Source organism: Struthio camelus, chromosome 5, assembly GCF_040807025.1.
Source record: "Struthio camelus isolate bStrCam1 chromosome 5, bStrCam1.hap1, whole genome shotgun sequence".
NCBI classification, from domain to species: domain Eukaryota; kingdom Metazoa; phylum Chordata; class Aves; order Struthioniformes; family Struthionidae; genus Struthio; species Struthio camelus.
Window position 1 is genome coordinate 64,168,822 of NC_090946.1, and position 24,085 is coordinate 64,192,906.

The following is a 24,085-nucleotide window of genomic DNA, read 5'->3' on the forward strand; positions in this document are numbered from 1 at the left end:
GTGTTATTTGACATGGAGTATTAGATGGATTCTGTTGCCATAAATATACATATTCAGCATCGTGCAGCAGGCACTAAAGTGCTATGCGTATTATAATTGAGAAGGCAAGTTCCTCTGCCTGAGACTCAGCAATAGAAATATTTTGTAATTGTATGATAAAAATTGTTAACTTCCTACACTAATTTACATTCATTGCCTGTTTTTGCAGATGCTGTTCTGGAAGTTGCATTAGTTTTCTCTTTAGTAGCATGCCCAGAATAAGGCTACCAAATAATTTTTTGATAGCTTCCTCCTGTGAGTTCCATTCAAATACTAATTATGGTTTCACTTAAGTCAGTGAGAAACTCACCTGTTCATCTTGATTGTGCTGGAACTAGGATAAAATACGTTAATTTATACTGCCTAAGCACACAAATTGGAACAGATGTGCATATTTTTTCAGCATTTGTCATTTTTAACATTTGACCTGATGTATCAGTCCTAGTCAGAAAACCAGAGCATTAAAGAGCAGCCAGTTGCTCCAAACAGAAAACTTTATCCTCCTTAATTTTAGCCATCTAAAAGCTGGGCTTAGATGCTCCTTTTTAAACCACTTAGAGCCAGAGAGAGACAAGACGACTCTCCTTTTGGACGTGTCTCCAGGTGTTTCTTTTGACTATAAAGGGTAGCGTATAGCTTAATCTTTAGATAATACTTTAGTCATTTAGAAGTTTAATTAGATGAACTGAATCTCACTTGGATCATGATTATTTCTGTTGGAGAGAGAAAATTCTTTCTGCTTAAAGAACAGGAATCAAATGAGAAGAGTTGGGAAGAAAGCACATATGGTTCTAATCAGTATGTTTTTATTGAGATTTGCATTCCCTGGCAGTACATATGGATGAAAAGATACTCAAGACAACAAAACAGACGTGTTGTTTCAAATCTTTTGACAAATTAAAATACAGTTTTACTTTTAGGGGATAGGAGATCTGAATCTGGCTTACCAGTGTTTCATGCTGACGATAGTTAACAATAACGACCATGCCGAGGCTTACAACAACTTGGCTGTGCTGGAAATGCGAAAAGGTCACGTTGAGCAGGTTGGTATAATGTCTCAGCCTGAGCAGAATGCTTCCTTTGGCTCTTTTGTACTTAACTAACATGTCGTTTCCCTGAGAAGGAGGCATCACGTGAATCTCTAAGCTTACTTTTCCAGGCAGACAACATGGATAAATTTTATGCTTATTTCAGCGTAACCTCCACATCTTCAGACCATCTGCCATGAAGTTCCCCACATGAAGTTCAGTTTTAGTTTCAGTTCATGGTCAGTCAGTTTACAGACATGTAAATCCTAGGTGGAATTTATGTTCAGTTATAGCTGGGGAGGTTGTGAGCGCTAACAATTAGGACTGCATAGTCTTTCTGTTACGGTTGTTTGTTTCCATCTTTTCTAGTTTTCAGCTTAAAATTTGTATCACACGTAGCATAAAAATTTCTGGATCATCATGGCAATAAAAGTATGCATAGAAGAATAAAAATGCGTCAAGATGTTTTGCTTATTTTGGATTTTATTCTATTTCACAATGTTATTCATGAATATTGTTACGTATACTCAAAGTTGCTGGATTTCTTAGCTCTGCCTTCCCAAATAGTTAACAGATATCTTTGTTTCTAAAAGATGTGATATGTTCCCACACTTTTTAGTAGTTCTTAATACTAGTAACTTGCTAGTCAGAAAGAAGAGTGACTCCTGGTGCAAACTTAGTGGAGTGTTCAATGTTTAATACAGAGTACTATCAAGCTTCGCAGCTTCAAAAAAGATCCCTTAATGGTTTGTTCGAAAATCTACCCTAGTCCCAAACACTTTTGTATTTCTTTTATGGCAGAAAGATTTTACTGTCATTTCTCCAGAAGTCTGGGCAAGTTAGACTTGAGCAAACCTGAATGCTGAGTCATTTGGGAGATTGGGTAGTCACATAGTCACACATCTCTCCATCCTTCAGTTCTCCCTGCAGCCCTGAGGAAGGAGAGTGAGGAAAACTCTACTCTCCAAACACTGTGGAGAACAAGACTCTTGGCAATTTCAATTTGCAAGGAGAATAATAAAGGAGAGGTATAATATTTAATGGACTTTCCTTTACCTAGTTACCTAGTTCACCTAGATCTCACAGCCTTTTTTTTAAAGGTACTGGGAAGTGTGGAAACAGTGTATGAAAACAATGTAAAGGCTTTCATTACAAATTTAGAATGTGAAATCACGTCATTTAGGTTTTTCAGGGATGCTTATGATTCTGAATCATTAATACACAGTACTTACTTTCAGAGACAGTAGGTAAATACAGCAAGACTTTACATTCTTTTTTTTTAATGAATAGGTTCTATTTCATATTTAAAACTGAATCGCCTACTTAAATATGATCGCAACACAGCCATTCTATCATTTCAACCCTGTTAAATTGTATTATGCCTAGATATGCTAGAGGTATAACTTGTGTATAGTTGAAAATGACTTTAATGATAAAGGGTTATATAGAATGTAGCATGATTTCTTTAGAGAATGAAGAAAGATGCGTTAGTTTCTTGTCACCCTCTCTCCCTCACATATTTCACTACACTTGTGGTTTTTTTCCTCTGCATAGGCAAGAGCTTTGCTGCAGACTGCTTCATCTTTAGCACCTCATATGTATGAGCCCCATTTTAATTTTGCAACACTCTCAGAGAAGGTAATACACTATCCTATTCCTGTAATCTAGAAATTGAACTTTTGATGGGATGGTTGGGTTTTATTATTATTTTAAAGATTCCAAATAGTTAAGACAAAAGAATACAGAGTGCCTAAAGTCAAGATAAAACTAAAGTTACATTTTCATTTTAATAGCCAGCAGCTTTGAGTGAAAGTAGTCATTCAAATGTTTGCTTTTGGGAGTAAGTGAAGCCAGCTTATGTAGTTATAATATATAACAATATATTTAACTTATATAACTTATAGTTATACAGCAATTTTAGTATTTCTCCAAATGTACAGAAGATGATTAACAATTCCGTCTACAGTCTTTGCATTCATTGGCTTTTTCAGAACGTAAAGTGAATAGTATCAGGTGATTAACGATAGAAATAATATCAATTATTCAGTCCATGATCTTACTGATCTCAAAAGGAAATTCTCTTCAGCTTTATGACCTTTGAATTTTGTGTGTTAACTATTTCTTTCATAAGGGGTGCCTCAGATACTGAATTAACAGTGTACTGGCATTCTTATTCCTGTTAATAAGGAGAAACTTGTACAAGTCCTAAAATTTCACAAGAAGAAATTTTTTCCTTGTGCCTACATCTTAAATATTCTGTTAGGAGTGTGTGCTGTGTGGGCAGCCCAACTCCTCCAGATTCTAAAGTACATGCGTCAAGAAGAGAACAACCCATTAATTTGTAAGCATATCCTCTCCGTTGTGAAACATAGGATGGTTTGGAATAGCTGCGTTTTATACTTGCTGATTAAGGAGCAAATCCTAGTCCCTAAACGGCCTATTATGTAGTTTTTGCACAGAGGAACTGCATAGGCTGTGGGAGAAAACAGATGCAGCTTGCTATACTGCTTTATGCAGCTTGCTATACTGCTCTATGCAGCTTGCTAATGCAGCGCATATATTCAGTGTAAGGCCATGGTTTACGAGACTTAAGCTCTCTGGCCAGGACCCTGGGTTTCTTGCCCTCCAGAGAGTACTTGGGGCACCGTAGCTTTGTGGTCACTTGCACATAGGCAACCCAGGTTTCCTACCACAGCTTTCTGTAGCTTTTCCCTATCCATCCAGCAGCTGAGTTTCCAAATGTTTTGGTCCTTTTTTGCTGAACCCACCTTCTGAGATGCACTTCTTAAGTACACTTCCCCCTTCCAAAAGGGATTGCTATTTAGGAAAAAAAGAATAAGATTCGCTAAGTAGGGAACCATGTGGAAGCATGCTTTTAAAAGCAGCAGAAGAGCAGCGTGCAGCTTATCAGCTCTGTAATACTATCATGCTCTTCTCTGTGAGGAGGGACAAAGTCACAGGAAGTTGCTTCCTTTACAGAAGCAAAATTTTGCTGATTGGCTCAATCTTGTCTCTATATAAGACAACACTCACATGGAGCTTAAAATCTTCAATTTTTTTATTCCTCCTTGCTTCAAGCACTGGGCACAATGTACCTTGTACAGTTTCCAAAAAGTTGAGTAGGGGCATATAAAAGTCACTATCTTGATGAACCGCTCCCCTTCAAATCACACTGCTGTCTTTTCCTCCTCACTCCTCGAAATTTGTCCCCTTCCCTTGAAGGGAGAGAGAGACGTAACACTGAGTTTGAACATCTCCATACTACATCAGTTTTATTTGTTCATTCTCAGGACCAGCTATGTTTAAACTTTTGCGAACATCAGAAACGTACTGCACAGAATACCTGGCAGAAATATTGCAGTGGTTGCCTTTATAAATGCGTTTATGTGTTTCTTACAGGTTGGAGATCTTCAGAGGAGTTACGTAGCTGCTCAGAAGTCAGAGGAAGCATTTCCAGGCCACGTTGATACACAACAGCTCCTCAAACAGTTAAAAGAGCACTTTGCTATGCTCTGATGACATATTTGTTACTGTGGAAAAACAGTTCAAGATTAGCCAGAACTTATGTCCAGCACATTTTTAAAAAATAATAGTTCAGAGTAAACAGATATACTGTACTACTTCTGTCCCTGTGGCAAAACCCATGCTCCCTTGAGTAGCAGGAAAAGTTTAAGAATCCTCATTAGTTTGTGTCATTTTAAGACATACCACTTCTTGAAATGCAGCCAGAACACGTGTAGCTACTACATACAAGAGCGAATGTAAGAGTGGCAGGATACTTCCCCTGGGACAGCTTTGAAATAGTTGTCTGGTATAATAGCAAGTAATTCCCCATTTAACATTCATTAACTTTTTAAAGAATTTGTTCTGACTTTTCTGCAGAAAAAAGTGTTTTTAAATATTCCTGTATGGTAGTCTGTCAAGCAGCATGGAGTAAGAATACTTAATAACTGGTCTTCAAACTTGGCTTTTGATATTGAGTAGTTCCTTACTGAACATTAAGTTTTAAAACTGACATACTTAAAATGCATTTAAAATACACGTACAAAGCAGAAGTTCATCTATTACTTGTTGTACCACAGAAATAAAATAAATTCCAATTTGTACAGTTTATCTGTCTCCTTTGTTTATGTAAATTAAAACTACATCCTTATTGCCGTGAAGAGTCACTGATCTTGAAGTATTTTGAAAGATTCAGCAGAACTGATGCTAAATAGCACAGTAATAGCTTTTCTCCCAAGAAGAGAGTGCTATCTTCATTTCAGCAAGGGAAAAGGGTGCTTAGAAGCTCGCAGTGGTAAGTACTAACCATTGAGAACAAGACATTGATTGCGTGGTTACCTGTGCCACCACATAAGTGTGGCTGCTAAATAACTACATGAATCAGTGTCACTGGGGCAACACTACTAATAGCAATAAACATCTGAAGACTTAGTCTCTCAGTCACATATCTCCGTGTTCTAACTAAAATGGATAAATTTGCATGATTTCCCAACCTGACCTTTTAAAGGGGCCTTTAAGAAATGTGGGGTGTTAAGGCATTCTAAAATGGCAAATCCTGAAACAGGCCTTTAAAGTTTTTTCATGCTTCTCTGTGATACTTAAAGGATTCTCTTGGCTTAGGGAGCAGCCCTAAACATGTTTATGATTATTATATCTTCCTTTTCTTTCTACTATTCATTACTTCTCCACCCTCATCTTTCCATGACTGTTGTAGCTGGTAAAAGCAGATCCTGGAAAGCTTAGAGAAGTGTAGCCACAGGCTGCCTTACAAAGCAGTCTGTAGGTGACAGAGTTAGCAACACTATAATAAACTGATGACACATCATGTGAAATGCAGAAACAACATTATTGGGTGAATAGATGCAGCGTTTTTTAATGGAAGTGTTACTTTTTCCATGTTGTGTTTCTATTACCAGAATTTTGTCACAAACAAATGAAGGGAAAAACTTAGTTATTAGTAACTTTCATTAGCTAAATAAGATCCTGCTTTCTTCTAGAAAGGAAGAATCTGTAAGTTCCATCCTTTGATCTACTGTAGTTATATCTTCCCAATTGATGATGCTAAACTAAGGAAGCTATCAAACAACATGAACATGTTTGTCCTAGCAGTTTAGGCACAAATTTTGGGAGTCTGAGTGTCATATTATTAATTCAAATTATTTTTAAAATTGCATAATAAATAAGATTATTTCTACATGAATTGGAACAGAGACTAATTAATATAACTTCAGTTTTAATCCATTTTGTGGAAGCTCAATAGTTCCTCATAGATGCATATAAGATCCCATTTGTGACCACCTCTCAAGTTAATGATCTGAATAGCTCTTCCTTTTAGCAAACTATACTGCTTACAATATAGATCTGAGAATGATTATTATTTTAGTATTGGACTACATGTGGAGAGTGATTGGGGAAAGGCCATTATACGGTAAGAAATCCTTTACAGAAGATTCTCGTGTTTAAAAATAAAAATAAAAAAATAAATCAACACACACACATTTCTATGTAGGGACCTAAAAAAGTTTTAATCCTTAATGTGCAGCATCTGCAAGCCATTCCAAATTTATCTTATGTGGTGCATTTTGATTGCCCCAAAAGGCAGTAGCTATTTGTTTTGTTGACCTTTCATGCCCCAAAGCAAGGGTATTACAATATTTTTTTCATGACTAGCACACATACAAATTAAATCAAATGTGGTAATGAGAACAGCACCGCAATGAAACAACAGATGAACGAGCATGCTGTTTGTCGTGGAAGAATCTTTCGATTTTGTTTTATGTATGTTAATTCAATGCGAGCTCCAGTGAACAGATGAATCGGCAGGCCCTGGGGCAAACTGCCTTCAGTTAATGTAGTACGACATAGCATAACACGATGCTTCAGAGTCTGTATTCATCTCTTGTGGTAAAATCATGTTAGGACAGTGTGACCTTAGTATTGTAAGCAGCATTTCTATAACACAGAAATCATTTTTTCCTCGAACCTGTAGCACAGCCCCAGCTGTGTCCAGCCAGCACTTACAAAGCCCTTTGGGAATAAAAAATAAAATACAATAAGGAAGCAACAGAGGCAATTTTTTTGATCTACTGGGGAGATGATTTCCACAGCAACGTAGCCTGGAAGGAATCTGAAAACAGATTGCTAGGAGATCTTAAAGTTGCTACATCCCTTCAGGAGAGGTCTGTCTGTCGCTGTTAACCTCAGTCCCAGTTGGTCTTTAGACCAGCCTTACGATTGGGTTCTTTCTGATGGATAAGTCCCTTTAAAAGTTGATAACAAACGGTTAGGATTATGAATGAATTTAGATTGTTCTGTAAGATGTCATGGGAAAAAAATCTAAGCCATAGCATGAGCCACAAAACTGTGGCTAAAATTAATCGGAATTCACAGTTATGGTTATAGAGTATTTTGTCTGCAAAAAAGTGGCTTCAGAGGTCATTGAACAAGACAAGTTTGCTATTAGGTAACTGTTCAGTCTGTAGAAGACTCTGGATAATGATCCAATTTTCTTTTTCTGCTTGTAGGCCAGAAGAAGAGAGATTGTGTCATTCAGTCTGATCTCAGGTATAACATGAGCTAAAATTTGTAAGCCAGTTACCCTTTTTAATGAGCCTAGTTTGTGCTTGACTAGTGCTTATCTGACACAGCAGCATCAAGTTTTGATATAAAACAAGTTAAAGCATCACCCTAGGAAGATTTTACATTTAGTCACTCTACCACAAGTTTCTCTTTTTTCGAATGGATGATTTCAAGTTCATTCATATCCTTCCCTTCTCCTTCCCCTTGCAGAGCAGCTCCTCAGTGCCTGCCTTCACAGCAGCTCAAAATGCTCAGGCTCTGCTGCAGGGACCAGAGTAGGGCCAGGGTCGTTTTGCATCCTTTAGGCCTTATCTACTACCTGCTTCACCTCTGTAATGACAACATCACTGTCACCAGTGACGGTAGGGGTTGTGGTGGCAACTGTGACAGCTATTTTTGACCAAATATGCCGTTACCCTATTAGAAGCAGAACAAGCTACACAGCTCAGAGACCCCCTGGCACAAACTCACAGGTCTGAGCCAGGACAGGCAGTTCTTGCTCCAAAAGCAAGAAGCAGCTGCTGTGAAAGCTTACTGGCTGGTATCAGCTATGCCTCATGAGCAAGGGCAGAGTTGGAAAGTCTAAAATTCAGGTCAAAAATCAATTCAATCCAAGTGGAGGAGGGAACGGGCAGCTGGTATAGCAGGAAACTAAGTAAGCTGCGTAAAAGCCACCCTAAGGTCCCATCCCATTCCTCCTTCCACTCGAGGAGGTTTCGGAGGTGCCACTCCTGAATGCTTTCCAGTGAGACTGCACAAACACACTGCAGTATAAAACATGGGACACAAAGTCACCCCGGGATCACATTCGAAGAAGGAGTGAGCTTTCATCAGAGGGCCAGGACAAGAAGCAGCGCACACAATTTTCTCTGCTTGTTGGAATTTATTTAAAGTTCAGGGCTGCTGTAGACTTACAGTTCCCTGCGAATGACTATGTACACATATCTCCCTGTGTACACATATCTCAGTGATTTTGCACTTCTGAGCTCTGCCAGCCACGGAGAAGTATTTTACTGCTATCCCAGCCATCACTGGAAATAAACGAGCAGATGGTGGATGCAGAATGAAAAACGACCCTTACTCTATAAATAAATAAAAACTAAGTTCCTCTAAGTGCTTTAGAAGATGGGTGAAGCAAAGGCCAAGAAACCTCAATATTCAAGTCATAGACAAACTCACTTCTCCATTTACCCTCCAATAATATTTAAATTGCTGCACTGGTAAGATAGGTGTACTACTAATTCCCCTAGTTACAACTTCTGCAGCTCACAGTTTGGGAGTCTGGCCTCAGAAACATTTGTAAATGGATTAAATCTGGGAGGTATGTTATCAGAGGGAGCTCAATTTTTATTGGAAAAGCTATCCAGTAAATATTCCCTGATTTATGCTGAGTAACTGAATGAGCTGAATCACAGAATGGTTGAGGTTGGAAGGGACCTCTGGAGATCACCTAGTCCAACCCCCCTGCTCAAGCAGGGACCTCTAGAGCATATTGCCCAGGATCACATCCAGACGGGTTTTGAATATCTCCAGGGAAGGAGACTCCACTACCTCTCTGGGCAACCTGTTCCAATGCTCTGTCACCCTCACAGGGAAGAAGTTTTGCCTCATTATTATCCTCATCCTCATTATTTTCCTCATCCTCATTTTCCTTCACAGTAAATAAGTTTTTCCTATTTCCTACTGAAATAGTAGTATGTTTAGCTTCTCCTTTTGATGGGTTAGTTACACCAATTGCTTAGACACAGCCTTTTCCTTTCTAATGTTAAGTTTACAAAAGTGTCATAAAGGTATAGCAGATAAAGACTTTCTATGTAGATGCTAGAGCTGTGTGGAATTCGTCAAAAGAAAAAAAAAAGAAAAGAAAAGAAAGAGAGACATTACTTCAAACTACTAAGTTTAATAAAGACCTCTCTTCCTGACACATAATGCATTATCCTGTATTTAAATAAGTCAGCACACACACAGATTTGTTTTTTTCCTCCATCTTCTGTTTGGTTTTTTTACAGATACTTCTGTGAAACCAATTATATTGCTTCAAAGATAGGTTTTCAAGCCATAAGAAATGAGATAAACAGCAGGATGCAAACTTGCTAAGCCCTATGGAAAGGGCAAACTCATTAAGATCTAGGAAGCTGGGTTCCAGCAAGCAGACCCCCCCCCCCCCGCCATTTCCTCTCGTTTTTAGCCTGTTAAGTTTAAATAGCCGTAAAGTAATTGACAAGATTTTAAGTTTCAGCCTCAGTAGTACTTTTTACTACTACCAGTTCCATATTTTGCCAAGTGTGTATCCTATGATAATGTCAAGCACCTTTATAGTCTATTAGAAATGTAACTAATTAATCCTAATATACAATAAATAAAGGGTCACAAAACCTTCCATCAAGAGACTGAGGTCTATTTGCTTATAAAATATCACAGAAAATCTAGGTTAGGAACATATCCTATGACTACTCCTAGGTCTTCTGAATTAGCATAAGCCAACTGTATGGGGCTCAGAGGAAAACATGCTCTGAATATATGGTCACTGATTTTTTTTTTAAATCAGTAGGAGAGCTAAAACAGATCTATGTATGTGTCCTAGCTTTTAAGGATGTCATTATGGGTTCTTCCAAAGATGCTGCTGTGGGAGGCCCAGTAAAAAAACCTTAAAACCGTCTGATTTACTTCTGCCTGCAGCACTCCCCTGTCCCAAGACCTAGGCTTAAAATGCCGTATCATTACCAGGCATTTATTTATTAAGGTATTAAATGGTAGCTACTTGGATGAACACAATATTTAAAATTTAAGATAAATCCTGGGAAGGCAAGCTAATAAGCAGAGGACCACAAGGAATGGCGAAGTCATATACCAAAAATCTCTGTAATATAATATAGGGATATCATTGCTGCATGTGTGCAAGACATCCACAAACAACCTCTATTGTCTTCAAATCAGACAGTAGCTGTAGGCAGTGAAGTGTACAACTCTTCAAGAGTTTCCTTAGGCCAGGAACTGAACACTGGGAAAGGTGGGTGGAGTGGGAAGCCCTATTTTGCAGGGGAGTATATGTATATTTGCAAAATATAGATAATGAGTACTTAATAGTAATAAGCGTAATGGGGCTCCTCCTGATTAAAAGAAGCTAGGTCATTTACACTTTGCAGTCATGCCTAGATAAACTGTATTAGCACCACTGTGTATCTTCAGCAAAAGGATGCATTTTTAAGCAACTGCAACCAAAGCTCAGAACCATTCAAACCCCTGACACTATGTGACGAGTCTCATGTTATCTACTGCACAACTTCATCATCTTTTAAAGAAAAGCTCAGACATACCCAGCAATCCTAATTCAGACAGTGGTTCTAACCCTACCGAAGTTTCAGATGCTCCAATGCCTATAAAACCAAAAACCAAGAACACAAGAACAGATACTTTTTCTGTTAGATCATAACTTAAACTTGAAACAAATCCTGAGTAATGAAAGATATTTGATTTTGAAGGGGAGTGAGCGCTATTCCTTTCTTGCAGTACCCAGTGACTGATGTCACATCATCACATGTAACTTCATATCAAGTTACCATGGTGGACTCCAGCAACGTAAGGCAATGACATCATGTAAAGTAACATGCACTGTTACTTTAGCCAATTTTTTTCTTACTAAGTAGTTCTCATTTTGGGGCAGCTGAAAAGTAATTCAGGCCCCACATCTCCTGAACAAAGAAGAGTAAGAGAAAACTTGCACAGCATTACTAGGATTGGAAATAACAGTCTCATGTTATACTGAGAGGCACCCTCGGTCTCTTGGAGGTTTCCACCTAACAACATAGCAGACTTTTGCAAAATTAAGTTCTATTACAGTCACATGCTTATAACCACGTGCAAACAGACAGATTTTACCCACTCAAGTCTGTCCAAGCAGCGCCAGGGACCACAAACACTCTTGTTACATGTGAAAGGCGCACGCTATAAATATGTTCTCCTTCCCCTCTTAGAAGTCCCACTTTAGCTCAGGTTTAAAACAGCATAGCAGGCACTGTAACACACATTGGATTGCTTGTGGTATACCATAAACCTGTCAGCCCACAGCCCTGAAGGGCTCCGCAAGCAAAGGGAAAGGTCACTTTGCCGTGTTTCTGGGAATAGAGTGGTCTTTGTAACCCTGCGAGTTTGAAAGCCAATACTAGGGCACGGTCATAACATTTTTCTGCCCGTTTAGTAGTCTGTATCATCAGGCCCAATGAGCTAATAACGGTTCTGCAATTAACAATAGCAAAGGAACAACATACAAAAAATAAAAGAGCTTCTTCTTTTCTTCTCTTTCCTCATACATATCCCCAGGGGTAGCCAGTGATGCTCTTCCCACCAGTTGATTGTATCTGTAGTAGAACAACTTTTTTCCCCCAGTCCTTATTTTCATTTTTACTAGTGTCTGGGGGTAAAAGAGGAGCCTCTCTTTTTTGCTAACAAATGACACTACTCTCATACCAGATACACCTCACCAGGCAAAAAGAGACTGCCCTGCAGCACTCCCAGCTACACACAGAGCTGCTGTCTTACTCATCACTTCAGTCTGAACATAATATCTGCAGTGAGGCTTTGGGTAACTTTAGCAACTAAAGATACACTTGACAAAACTACAGTAGTCCAAGAACAGCCCAAGAAGTTATTTTAAGGCTTTTCTTACCTATAAAAGAAAGTTGTTGAGAAGGTATTGATGCCTCTCAGAGCTCCCAAAGGCTCAGGAAGCTGCTTGCTACCTGCCTTGGTAGCACCTGTGAGGCCCAGGTGCTGCTGGTGGGATTATGAAAGGGAGCTGTAGCCCTTTCCTGTGAATTTACAGCCTGGCTGTATAGCTGGCTGGCATGTGACAGCTGAACTAAGAAATACCTTTATTTTCTAGAATTAGACTTGCAGAAGTAAGCTTTTTCTTAAAAGCAAACTGAAAATAGGAATCATTTTGATCACTATGAAATCCATCTCCAAATTAGACCCCTGATCTAACCTATAAAGCAACCTAAGAATCACTAATGAGTGATAAGTGAGTTTTCTCCTCTTTTCTTGGTTTTAATGACCTAGTTTCACCATTTTCTCTCTGGATGAGCACTGCCACATCGCTCGTACTCTCTGTGCCTTCATGTCCTGTTTCCAGGTGGGTTCCCAGTGTGGGGTCAGCATACGGCAGGCGAGAAGAAAGCGGAAAGCGTGGTGGCTAAAATCCCAGGCGGCGTTGGAGAAAGGTAAAAGAGGAGGCAGATCTGAGTAGAAGTTAGCTGATGAGAACATGACCCCACCAATCATCTTCTGGAGATGACCTGAAAGTTTCTTTTTCATTTCATGTACTGAAGAAAGAGTTCTAAATAACGTTGAAGCGGTGCTAATTTACGCACCAGAAATTGATCTTCCAGAAGTGTGGCCCTCAAGAGCATTAAGGCACCGTAACACAAGAGTCCTTCCAGATCTGCCTAAAAATCCACCCCCTGCACCTCCTCGTCATCTGCACATCCTTCTTAGCTGACAAAAAGCAAAGAGGAACAGAAAACCCTCAAGAGATTATTAAAAATAAGTTCTCCTTGTGAAGATTCCCAGTTTCTCTGTTTCCCCTCCTGCCGAGCACATGCATCGTGCCATGCAGCGGCAGTCAGCGCTTTCCCGTGAGCTGGCGTCTGCATCGCCCTGCATTGCCCTGTCGTCCCCTGGCACGGGCACGACAACTGGCGGCAGAGCAGCCAAGCAGCACAGAATCGTCTCTGGCTCCCCGGCTCTAGCTAAGGAGCACGGATTCGTCTGAGCTCATTCCCAACACGATCCCAGTGAGTGCACGGTGTCAACTAAGAGAAGCTGAGTGTCTCCTCTCTTGCAATAGGTGCTGAGGATGCTCAGCACTTTCTCTGAGACTCTTAGCACCTTGAATCTTAAAATAACTAGATGGGGCTTCTTCCAGTCGTGCGCAAAGTCCCCTACCATCAGTGCGTCACAGCCTGGCGTATGGTTTATGTAAATTTTTCCTTTTCCCCCAGTAATGCTAATACCACAAATGGCAAGCTGGGATTCAGAAAATAACATTTCTTTTAAATTATACGGGAAGTCCTCTCCATTTTATTTATTCACCAAGCCTGAATCAACAGCTGCCTAGACAAAGATATTTAGAGACAGCAAACAAGAAGGAAATTGTTCACCCTGGGCTGCACATACAAATAGAGGAGAAAGAAGAAAATGTCAAATCTGCATATGCCCTAGATGTCTCCCCGATGGGTATAAAAGTACTTCTTTTGTATGCCATCTTGTAGCTGCACAAAAGTTGAGGTAACCTTTTCTTTTTTCCAGAAAATATTTCCCTTCTAATTCTAATGTCATTTCCACTTGATAATACCACAACCAAATTTCAAAGCAGCCCTTAATTCAGATTTTACATTCATTCTATTTAGTGACAAAAATGTTTATGTTTTCTAGCCATATCTATATTGCAAATTATAGAATATATTGCTTATTGTTCACTCTGCAAATGTGTAATGCATAACGGCAAAATAATTACTGGTGGAGTCAGAAAATTCCTGATATGTAATTATTAGTGACTAATTCTGATATCTTAAGAGCAAATAAGGTTGTTACTACAAAATGAGAAATGAAGTTCAGAAAAATACGTATTGTCCTAGAGGCAGACTGCACTGCCTCAGGAACTGCTATTTTCATAAGGATACAAGATTTTTGTCAAGATTCAAAATAGTTTTATGTCAACTAAATGATTCATATGGCCATTACTCATCACAGATTTCCTCTCCTCATGCTGTTTCACATACACACTGAGGTAGAATCGACTATTCACCGGGTTATTAAGACTATCGCAATATTCTCTACATCTTCATGTAGTCCTTTTCATAAGGCATGCCCCACATGGGCATATTTCTCCCATAAAACATCAGAAGGCTGCAGGACAAGAACTAATAAAATATTTCCTGTGAAAAAGGATGGCGTTCTGAGGAAGGAAATCACACATTCAGTGCAGCCGAGGCTCACAGTCGCAGAATACCCGACCCCTCGTGAGAACGAGTTTATTCTTTCATCTATCAGCAGCTGGAGTCCTGACAGCATTTCTGCCATTATAGGAAGAGCAAATTACCTGGTATCGCTGTTCAGACCTCACCTTCTGGAGGAGACCCGCTGATCCCAAGGGAACACAAGTGTCGCGGACAACAGGATCGCCCTTTCCCCTGGTGCCCTCGGGCCTCGCAGGTCTGTTACCAGGTCTAACAGTGGAGGAACTTTCCTGCATGATACAGGCACAGCGAGCCCCTAGAACTGCCTAAGTGAAGGCAAAGCGAGAAGGAAGCCACAGTAATGTGCCAGCAACTTTATTTTTGGAGCTTTAAAATGGAACAGATTCTTCCTACTCTTCTCTGTAATAAGAAAGCCCACCACTTTCTCGGGAAGTATTTTAAATGCAGAATTTCATAGCATCTTTAAAATATGACTAGATCATAAATACAATTTTAGGAGGAGGGAAAACAGGCAAACATTTAAAGAATAGAACCGAAAATAGGATTTTCTGCCTCGAGGATCTCAGTGGGGCTCCCTGCATGCTGCACCTTCTTCTCCGAGTATAGAAAGTACCAACCTCAGCACACACCGTGCTACCTTAATCTGGACAAAGATGATAATTTAAGAAACTCTTTAGACATTTTGTTACCCTGAAAGATTTCCATTTCCTGGCAAGGAACGCAGCCACAGAGTATCACATGTAGAGGGGAATTTGTCTCAATTGCCAATGAGAAATCGAACAGGGATAAAAGCTGGAGAAAGAAACATCTGCCAGCTGCAAAGCCAAGCAGCACAGTGGAAATGAGGACAAGTCACACTCACCTGGCCTAACACAGCTCAGAGTCTCTTACCACGCTATTTCCCGAAATACTGCTTTACGCAGCAGTCTGTACAACTCAGTTTACAAAAGTGGAAATGATCTGAGCTGCACAATTGACTTAAGCGCAGATAAACTACTCTGAGGTGTTACGTGTAACGTTGCTGTTAGTATGCCAGTAAATGTCATGGCTTTTCCTGGAAGGGACCGTATTAGGAAATCTTCTGCAGATTTTAACTAGGATTTTAATTTACCCCCCGGGCTCAGCAGCAGGGGGGCACCACGGCACCGGAGCGGACCAGGTTGCCCTGCCAGCGCCCACGAGCACGGGGCGCGACAGCTTCCCCGCTCGCCGCTTCCAGCTCCTCTTCCCATGAGTAAAGTGGCAGGTTTTATTTTTTTCTGTTTCTGTGCATCCTTACAATTTTTCAGACCTCAACAACAACAAATGACATGAGACCTCGGAGCCCATCGCCATGCTGCCCTGCAACCGTCTTCCTGGCAACTCCAGATTTCCCCGTGAAGGGTGGCAGCATCTGTCTCACGTGCAGTTATTTGCATTGGGGCAGTGCCTCGCCCCTGCTGGCGAGGCTTAAGACCTCATTGGGCCAGACTCTAGCCAAACCTGGGACAGAAGGTTGGTCCCAGCCCCAAGAGCTTAAAACCGAGAAAACAAAATGTGATGCCTGCTGACAGGACTTACCTGCTGGAGCACCCTCAGGGCAAAACTAACTGGTACTGTTCAAAGGCGAGGGGGAGGCCTAGACGACTTTAAACACCTCACTTCATGTCTCAGTCTTTGCTCATAAAAATAACGGAGTACAGCTACTTCTCCTACATGTTGTGAAATTAATTATAAATGGCTTTGAGTTCCTTATGCGAGAGGAGCTATAGAAGTGTGACTGTTATTTTTAATAATGCACAAGTAATGATTTATTTAACATTGCTCTGTATTCCTCATCATGTTCCTGAGCCTGATTGCACTTTGCTGCTCTATCTGCAAGTTCTGTCATGAAAGCTGACAAAAAGCTGCAAACTTTTTTGACAATAATGAGATAATGTGTTTCAGTCATTAAAGTTGTGGCATCTGTTCTGTTTAAAAAAAGGATATCAAATTTAAATGGAATAAGATGTGACATTAAAAGAATCAAATAGCTACTTTGCAAACATAATCTGTTAAATTCAGTAACTAAATCTTTGCAATAGATTTAGTCACAATTGTTAGCAATGAATTTATTTTGTGGCGTAACAAATTTCTTTCAAGGGCATGGTGTCCGGATAGAGCTAAACAGAAAGTTACTTCAACTAGACATTGAAAGCTGTGTGCTGGACTGTCTGCAGGATTAACTTGTGTTTCAGAATGACACAGAGACAGGGAACACTTACTTAGATGTCACTGAACTATGCAAAAGGGAAGTATTTTTCCGGGTGGAAAAGCAGCAAATAATGGCGTGTACTGCATATAACGTGCATTGCAGACATGCACGTATGGTGTAGCGTGGACAAGCACACCGAGGCAGAGGCATTAAAGCTCAGCCTGGCCAGTAAAAGCTGGTTCCTTTTGCCAAGTTAAGCGCAGAAAGTCCTGGGTCAGCCCCACCTCCAAAGCCAAGCAACTGCCAAAATAATTGAATCTATGCAGTTTGGAACGATGTTATTTTAGATATGCTAACGCTTTCTGTGTTTTCTGCAGCTATAACAAGGGCAACATGAAGGCGCCGAGATGTCTCTCAAGGGGCAATGTGAAGGACCCAGGATGTCTCACCACGGCTTTTGCCCGCCAGCATCTACAAGAAGCAAGAAGCCCTGAGGTTGAAGGGAAGTAGTGCCAGAGTCCGTGAAATACCTGCACTAAGTAAAAGCTGCTGCGGTTTTCTTCTAAAGAACAATCTAGAGAAACCCAGCTTCCGAATGCCCCCAGAAGTCTTGCAGATTACAAACTGTCTTAAGCATCTAAATATAACTTCACTAGCAACTTTCCCTTGGAAGAACAGTGCTACCATCTCCTTACCCTTTATCCAGCCCTTCTGCAGTACCGTTGCACCTGATGCAATCTTTTTAATAGCATATCATGCAGCCCTTAAATATTTCTCGCTTAAGTAATACAGACCTTGTAACAGGGAGAGAAAAATGGTGGAGCAAAGAGCTAAGAGTTGGAAATGAGAAGGGAAATGCTTATACAATGAGATGGCAGGGTCTGTGAAGAAAGCTGTTCTATCATGGAAAAACTGACAGGATAATGCTTTTGAAAATGTTTTCTAAGCAGGACTCTGAAATTCATAAATTGTTTCAGAGCACGACTGCAGTGGAAGAAAGATGTATTGAAAATAACAGAAGCAAAGCATTGACTAGAGCACTGGAGCACATTAGAAAGTCAATTATATTTATTTACTAGGAGGAAAACAGCAATATGTCCTGTGCAGCCTTCAGACAGACAGGGATTTTCCTTCAGGGACCCTGAAATTAGTGAGGACTCCTTGGTAACCAGACGTCACCTCTTTCACTAAGTCTCCAGCCTAGATGCACGGTCTTGCTGCTTCCGCCTCCTCGCAGCCTCCCCAAGGGATTGCAGCCGCACTTTGGCGTTTCGGTGTTGGTCGTTGCCTTTGCCCGTGTCAGGGATCGGCTCAGGGAACGCTGCGCTGCAGTGCTGCAACAAGGCACGTGGCCTTGCACAGCAGCTGCGTGGAGACAACTAATAGGAAAAAACCTAACACACATCAAAGAAGAGGAAAACAGTGTAGCAAACAAATGCAAACAAGAGAGAGGCAGCTGCTGCCTCACCAGTCTTTGCCTCCGGTGTGAGGCAAATCAGAGCGGTGACAGTGTGTTTGCTGGCAGTCTCTAGCCCGCAGTAACGCCAGGCACAGGTATAACCCTGCCGCTGCCCCTGCCGGGCGAGCGGCAGGGCGCTAAGCGAGGGTCGCGATGCCAGGCTGTGGCCGTGCTGACCGGCGGCGGGGCATGGTTGTGCTGCGTGCAGGCACTACACGCGCCCAAAACCCGTGGCGGGGCTGCGGGGCGGAGGGTGAGCGGGGGGCGAGGTGGCTGCGGCAGCGCAGGGGACGTGCTGGGGACGGCTGCGCCGGAGGAGCCGGGGCAGCGCGGAGGGCTCAGGCGAAGGGAAGAAGGAAGCTGAGCCTTGGGCGTGAGGCTCAGATGCCGGGGTGACGAGGGACTGGTGTCGCGCAGGCGGATGTTATGTTTGGCAGGGCAGAGGCAGGGAGCAAAAGGCCCGTCTGGTCTCCCAGGACTGCGAAAATGTCAGCGGCACAGAGACCATTGCTTAAGGACCTTTCAAATACCGAATGCAACCCTCTATGAGCAACTGTTTTGGAAAGGGAGAACGAGAGCATGAGGCAGGGAAGTGAGCCGCGTGCTAGCTATAGTGGCATGGAGGAAAGTGCTGCTCTCCATTATATTTGTGTCTGGAGAGAAACACCCCACACCAACCTGAATACCTGTTCAAAAGCTAAGAAAAAAACCCAGTGACCTCCGTCTGCGGCAACCAACAGGACGTGGCATGGGTGATTTGCAGGAGGCATTCCCAGCCGCGGCACCCACGACAGGGGCTGCGGATGCTGCCCCAGCAGCTAAACCCTCTCTCTGCGCATGCAAGCTTGACAGGGAAAGCTTTTGACACCAGTGACCACGACGGTGGGATGGAAACAACGTACGTGTAGGAGCCCATGTCCCTCTCCTGTAAAGAGAGACCAGCGAGATGTCTGCTGTTCTTCCACCCTCGCTTTTTCTCGTCCCTTACGTCCAAGCAAACGGGGTGCAGAGTATTAGCAAACCAGAACTGCCAACCCCTTACACTGACTTCATACTTTGTGCAGCTAAATACAATAAAAAGCAGAAGAATTAGATTCTCCAGTCTGTTGCAATGAGGTTCCTTCTCATCTTGGCTCCCATTTCCTGTTGTAATAAACAATTCACCTTATTAATAACAGAAGAGTAATGGAAAAGAGAAGAAAGAACCTCCATTATCTAAGGGAAGATACTGACTGACCTGATCGATCTGAATATTATTGTCTCATAGCAAACAGGCTCCATCAGTGCGTAACTGCCTTCACTGTGGAAGAGCCCTTGACTCAGGCTGGTGCTCACTGTGCCAGGTACAGACGTTGATGAAGAGACAGTCCTTGTCCCCATGACTCATCGAGGTAGATGAAATCCATAAACAAGGCAGGAAACAAGTCGTGCCCTGGGCACCAGCACTACGCAGACCTGCTTTCCCAAAGATTTTTTTCTAATATGACTGCTTTTATGCATAGGAAGGGATAAATTCAGAAGTTTTATCTGTGACTGGAATGTACAAAAAGACTTTATACCCTGAATTCTCTGCTGTCTGATAGCGCATGAGATTCCCACCCAGGCTCCTTCCTCATCAATGCACTCAGAGTCAGCCTCCTCCACAAAAACACCTGTTTTTATGAAACTTGTCAAAACATTGTCTCTTTTAGACCAGTACCTCTCTGCCAAATGTCACCGTCTCACAAAGAGACATAGAGATAGACAGCACAATTATGCCAAATCTCATTCCTGTAGAAAACAGTCACAAATTTCACGTAGAACAAAAAAACAGGACGGCAGGAAATATCACACCATTTCTTTGCTTTTTTTTTGTTTCTTTGCTTGTTTTGTTATTTACATCCTTCTGTGACTTGACATTGTATTGCTTGTTTCGCTCCTAGTGGAAGCTGCCAGCCAGACCTTTGAAAGGCAGGACACCCCATTTGTATAATTTCATTAGGAGAACAGCCTTTTTAAAAGCCTTATACCTCATTGTGTAGCTATCAATATAGCCTTTGAAACTCAGGGATCCAGAAACAGAAGACAGGGTACAAAACTCTTTCACCTGCAAATCACTAAATTTGGAGGAAAAATGAATGGAAAAAAAACCTCTTCAACTCTGAAGGAAACTATCATCAACTGGAAAGCCATCTTTTAACCATTACTTTGTTCAAATCCGGAAGAACGATTGTTTATGGAGATGCTGGAGGTGCGGAAAATGTTAGATAAGACTAAGCAGAAACACTTGAAGTTGGCTCCCACACTTGGTCCTTCCCGAGGGCTTCCTTCGCAGGAGGGATACGGCCTGCGCCTGGAAACCAGAACCGCTCCCAGGATACGTGTTGGAATTTGTCACAAATACTGCATATCAGGCTTTCTAGCATTTAGTGGTAAACGCTGATCACTTGCACACCATGTAAGGCTTGAAAACAAATTTCAAGTTTATATTATGGATGTCACTTTTAGGTGCTATTTAGATATTTCAGTTCTGAGATCAAACCTAAAAGATTCTCCAGTACTACAGTACACGGTGAGGACCACTGTGTAAGTGCTTGAAAGGAAAGCAGAAGGACAGAGAGGTCTCTGGCTTAACGGTGGTGGCACTTCCAAGATCCATGGCTTTGGGCCTGGAGGGCAAAGCCAGGCTCCTGCAGCTGCCAGCAATACCGTTCAGCGGCCCCGAGGCAAACTCGGCTGGGCGGCAAGGTGAGAAAAACCTTTTAAGAAGCTCTCTTCAGAAATCAAGAGTGAAACACCCAGAGACAGGGAGATATATTCCACTTATTAGAGAAAGGTATCTGGGGTCTTCCAGGCTCGTAGCCTTCCTGGGGAGAGTTAGCATAGAATATAACATATACCAGAAAGAGAGTATAAATTTTCTTGGGCATTACAAAATATCTAAATGCAAAGAACATCTGCATTCTGACATTTTTACACCGGGAAGGTGCCTTTCTTTTCTTGAGACCATTTTGTGTTTTTTGCATGAAGAAAAAGATTAAATCTTCCTGTATCTTTACAATGACCAGTGGTGCAGCCTTTAGGTCACAGATCCCATGACATTAAAGTGTCAGTGATCTCCTGTTGACCTCAATTTCTCTATCTGTGAAGCACTGGCAAAACATTTGTCTCTTTTTGGGGGGATTTACTATCTTGAAACTGAAAGTGCGTGGAGATTTTTGAAGCCTTGCAAGTACGCAATTTTAATAAAATAAAATAAAACCAAATCCTCAGCCTGCTTTTGCCAACATGTCAAATTTAAGCATGAAGCATCACACGCGTTTTAGCATACCTAATGTAAAAATGTGTTTATTAATTTATCCAGTGGGCCAGCTCAGGTTTCCATTGAGGAATATATAATCCTTAGCTATTAATTAGAACCGTCCATCCACAGATGTCAAAAGACATTGCAGACACTGTAGTACCTTTCGTCAGTGCAAAACTTTCATTACCATCAGTGAAAGAAGGATTAAGCCCGATACGTTTGCTCTAAATAAATATTTGTTAAGAAATTACCGTGTTTGTTCCACTCCGCTGTCTTTCAGTTGTGAGTGTCTTCATAGCAGCTGCTATTTACCCAGGGGCAGTGACTCATACGCGCTGGCAGGAGGCGGCACTCGCAGGCCGGCAGTCATCTCCATCGGAGGGCGGCTAGCGCTGCAGGAGCGACTGGCCATATTACGCTGCCCATCGCCACTGACTGCAGCCGTCAAAGCAAACAAAAGCGCGGGCGTAAATTAATCAATCAGTCGCATTAGCGCCCTCTGAACCAGCACAGTCAGCTGGTCCTCCACTGAACTCTGCTCTACTGGAAGTACCTTCGGATGGATTATGCTTAACCAAAAGCATTAGCACTGTGTACAAAACTGTTCCTTGCTCCCTCCCACACGGACTCCAGTTAGTATAATATTACCACAAAGCCTTTGGTATTAAAGCAGCATCTGTGAACGCCTGGGCATGAAACAGTTTGGGTTGCGTACGGCTTCTTTTTAGAGCAGTATGACCTGCAGGTCGCATGCCGGGCAGCTAAGCCAGCTGCACAGGCAGGAGTCCTCCTCTTAGCATCACCCCTCCGTACTCGCTTTGTGCAGCTGCTTCTGCCCAGAGGGTGAAAATACACCTCGCTGCCTCCTGTAGCGCAGAGGATCATCCTCTTGCTCTGCCTCAGGGTCAGGACGAGGGTTGCTGACACACAGGCGCTCTGCCGGGAAACCCCACCTAATACTTTTGCTGCCAGATGTGCCACCTCCCCTCTCTTTCCGGATGTATGACCTGACTGGCCCGACATGTTGGGACCAATGAAAGCAGGAGCGAAGGAATAAACTTCGGGCTCCAGCACCAAATACTCTTCAGATGAACACCAGGCAGCAAACTGAAGCGCTTAATGCATCTGAGACTGCAAACGCCCCCAAGGAGGCTGCTCTGGCCGTGTCGCGAGCCGTGCCGTGGGGAGGCCTGGCGCAGGTCACAGCAGCCCACAGCACCCCTCTTTTGGACTCGTCCACCTGAGCCATCATTTTCTGAACGGACAGCCGACTTGCTCTGCTAAAGCACAGACAATAGCATGTTCATCCTTACGGTCTCAGCAAAAGGTGGCTGATCGCCCCTTGATCTTCCCTTAGCAAGAGTGTTACTGGCTTGAAATGAAATTACATTTAAATTTTATCCTGAACCCAGGACGGTAGTTATTTGTGCTAAGTATGCCTGAACATGTTTACGGGATCCATGGAGGACTAAGTGAAGAGAGTCTGATTTCTAGACCAAAGTTTAGGTGTGAGACAAGCGTGGAGATAACCAGCCCCGCAATAAGGACACTTTTAGGCACCGGCAGTAGCAGAATACCAGGAAATTCAGTAGCAAGAGCTCGCGGGCTTATGGCCTTTCAGGTGTGCAGGGCACCGGCAACAGTCCTGGGGGGGGGGCTGCACGCTTGAACGTACATGCTGCCCTGTTGCTCTTGTGAACTTGGACTTTGGGCTCCAGCTTAGCGGTGCAGATCTGAGAAGCTCAGCTCAGCTGGGAAACACCAGGTCGCTCCTCTGAGTCAAACCGAAGCTGCTCCCTAGGCTTGTTCGGTAGAGCAAGATTTCTGCTTAACCAGGTTTTTGCAACATTGCTGTTGTGAGAGGCAAAATAATCTCTTCAGTCCTCCAGTTGCTGGGTGTCTGGGGTCAGGCACAGAAAGTGAAATTTTATTAAATGCTAAAACTTTCTCTGCATCCGCAGGGACATTGAAAGCGCAATATAGAATCTGCAACGCAAGTAGCTGTTCTATCAGTCCCCATTCAAGCACTTCCAGTCCTCGTTTCAGTGCAGCTTCAGCTCCAATAAATATTGATCTAAGAAGGATGGTTTATTTCGGCAACACTTGAATAGATCAATTGGTAATTGGGGCAAGCAAACACGACTCCAGTGAGACCAGCGCCGTTGATCCTACTCACGATAGCCAATGTGGCCTCTGAAAGATTTTAAACCAATTGGCGTAGCTGGGCCTCTGGAGCTTGCCAGCTCCCATTAACCCTGATAGGCGGGCAGGCAGGCAGAGCTAAGCGGGCCGCGTGACTCAACGCTGCAGAGTCTGACCTCTGCGTTTGCCTCCTGTGCAAAGCCATGCAGAACAAAGCAGTGCTTACACACTGCAGCTCCACTAGCGACGGGGAAATCCAAATACAGGCAGTTCCGCCTGAGCTATTTCTAGGGACCGTCGCCCTGGCCAAGACCAGGCGCGCTAAAAGCGCAAGCCCCGCTTGAACGAAAGGAGAGCAGCCTTGGAGCTTCTACAGTGAAGTCAGTGGGCGCTGATCGATCT

General features: G+C 42.5%; 1 protein-coding gene across 2 annotated transcripts in view; it reads left to right on the forward strand.

The window, feature by feature from the left end:
• TTC8 (tetratricopeptide repeat domain 8) overlaps positions 1 to 5,178 on the forward strand; it is a 45,585-nt gene extending 40,407 nt beyond the window's left edge. For both annotated transcript variants that reach the window (XM_068946762.1, XM_068946763.1), the window contains 3 exons: positions 960 to 1,082; positions 2,622 to 2,705; positions 4,467 to 5,178. In XM_068946762.1, the coding sequence (XP_068802863.1) occupies positions 960 to 1,082; positions 2,622 to 2,705; positions 4,467 to 4,583 (324 nt within the window). In that variant the 3' untranslated portion in view covers positions 4,584 to 5,178. The remainder of the gene's footprint in view (positions 1 to 959; positions 1,083 to 2,621; positions 2,706 to 4,466) is intronic.
• Positions 5,179 to 24,085: the final 18,907 nt, after the last annotated feature.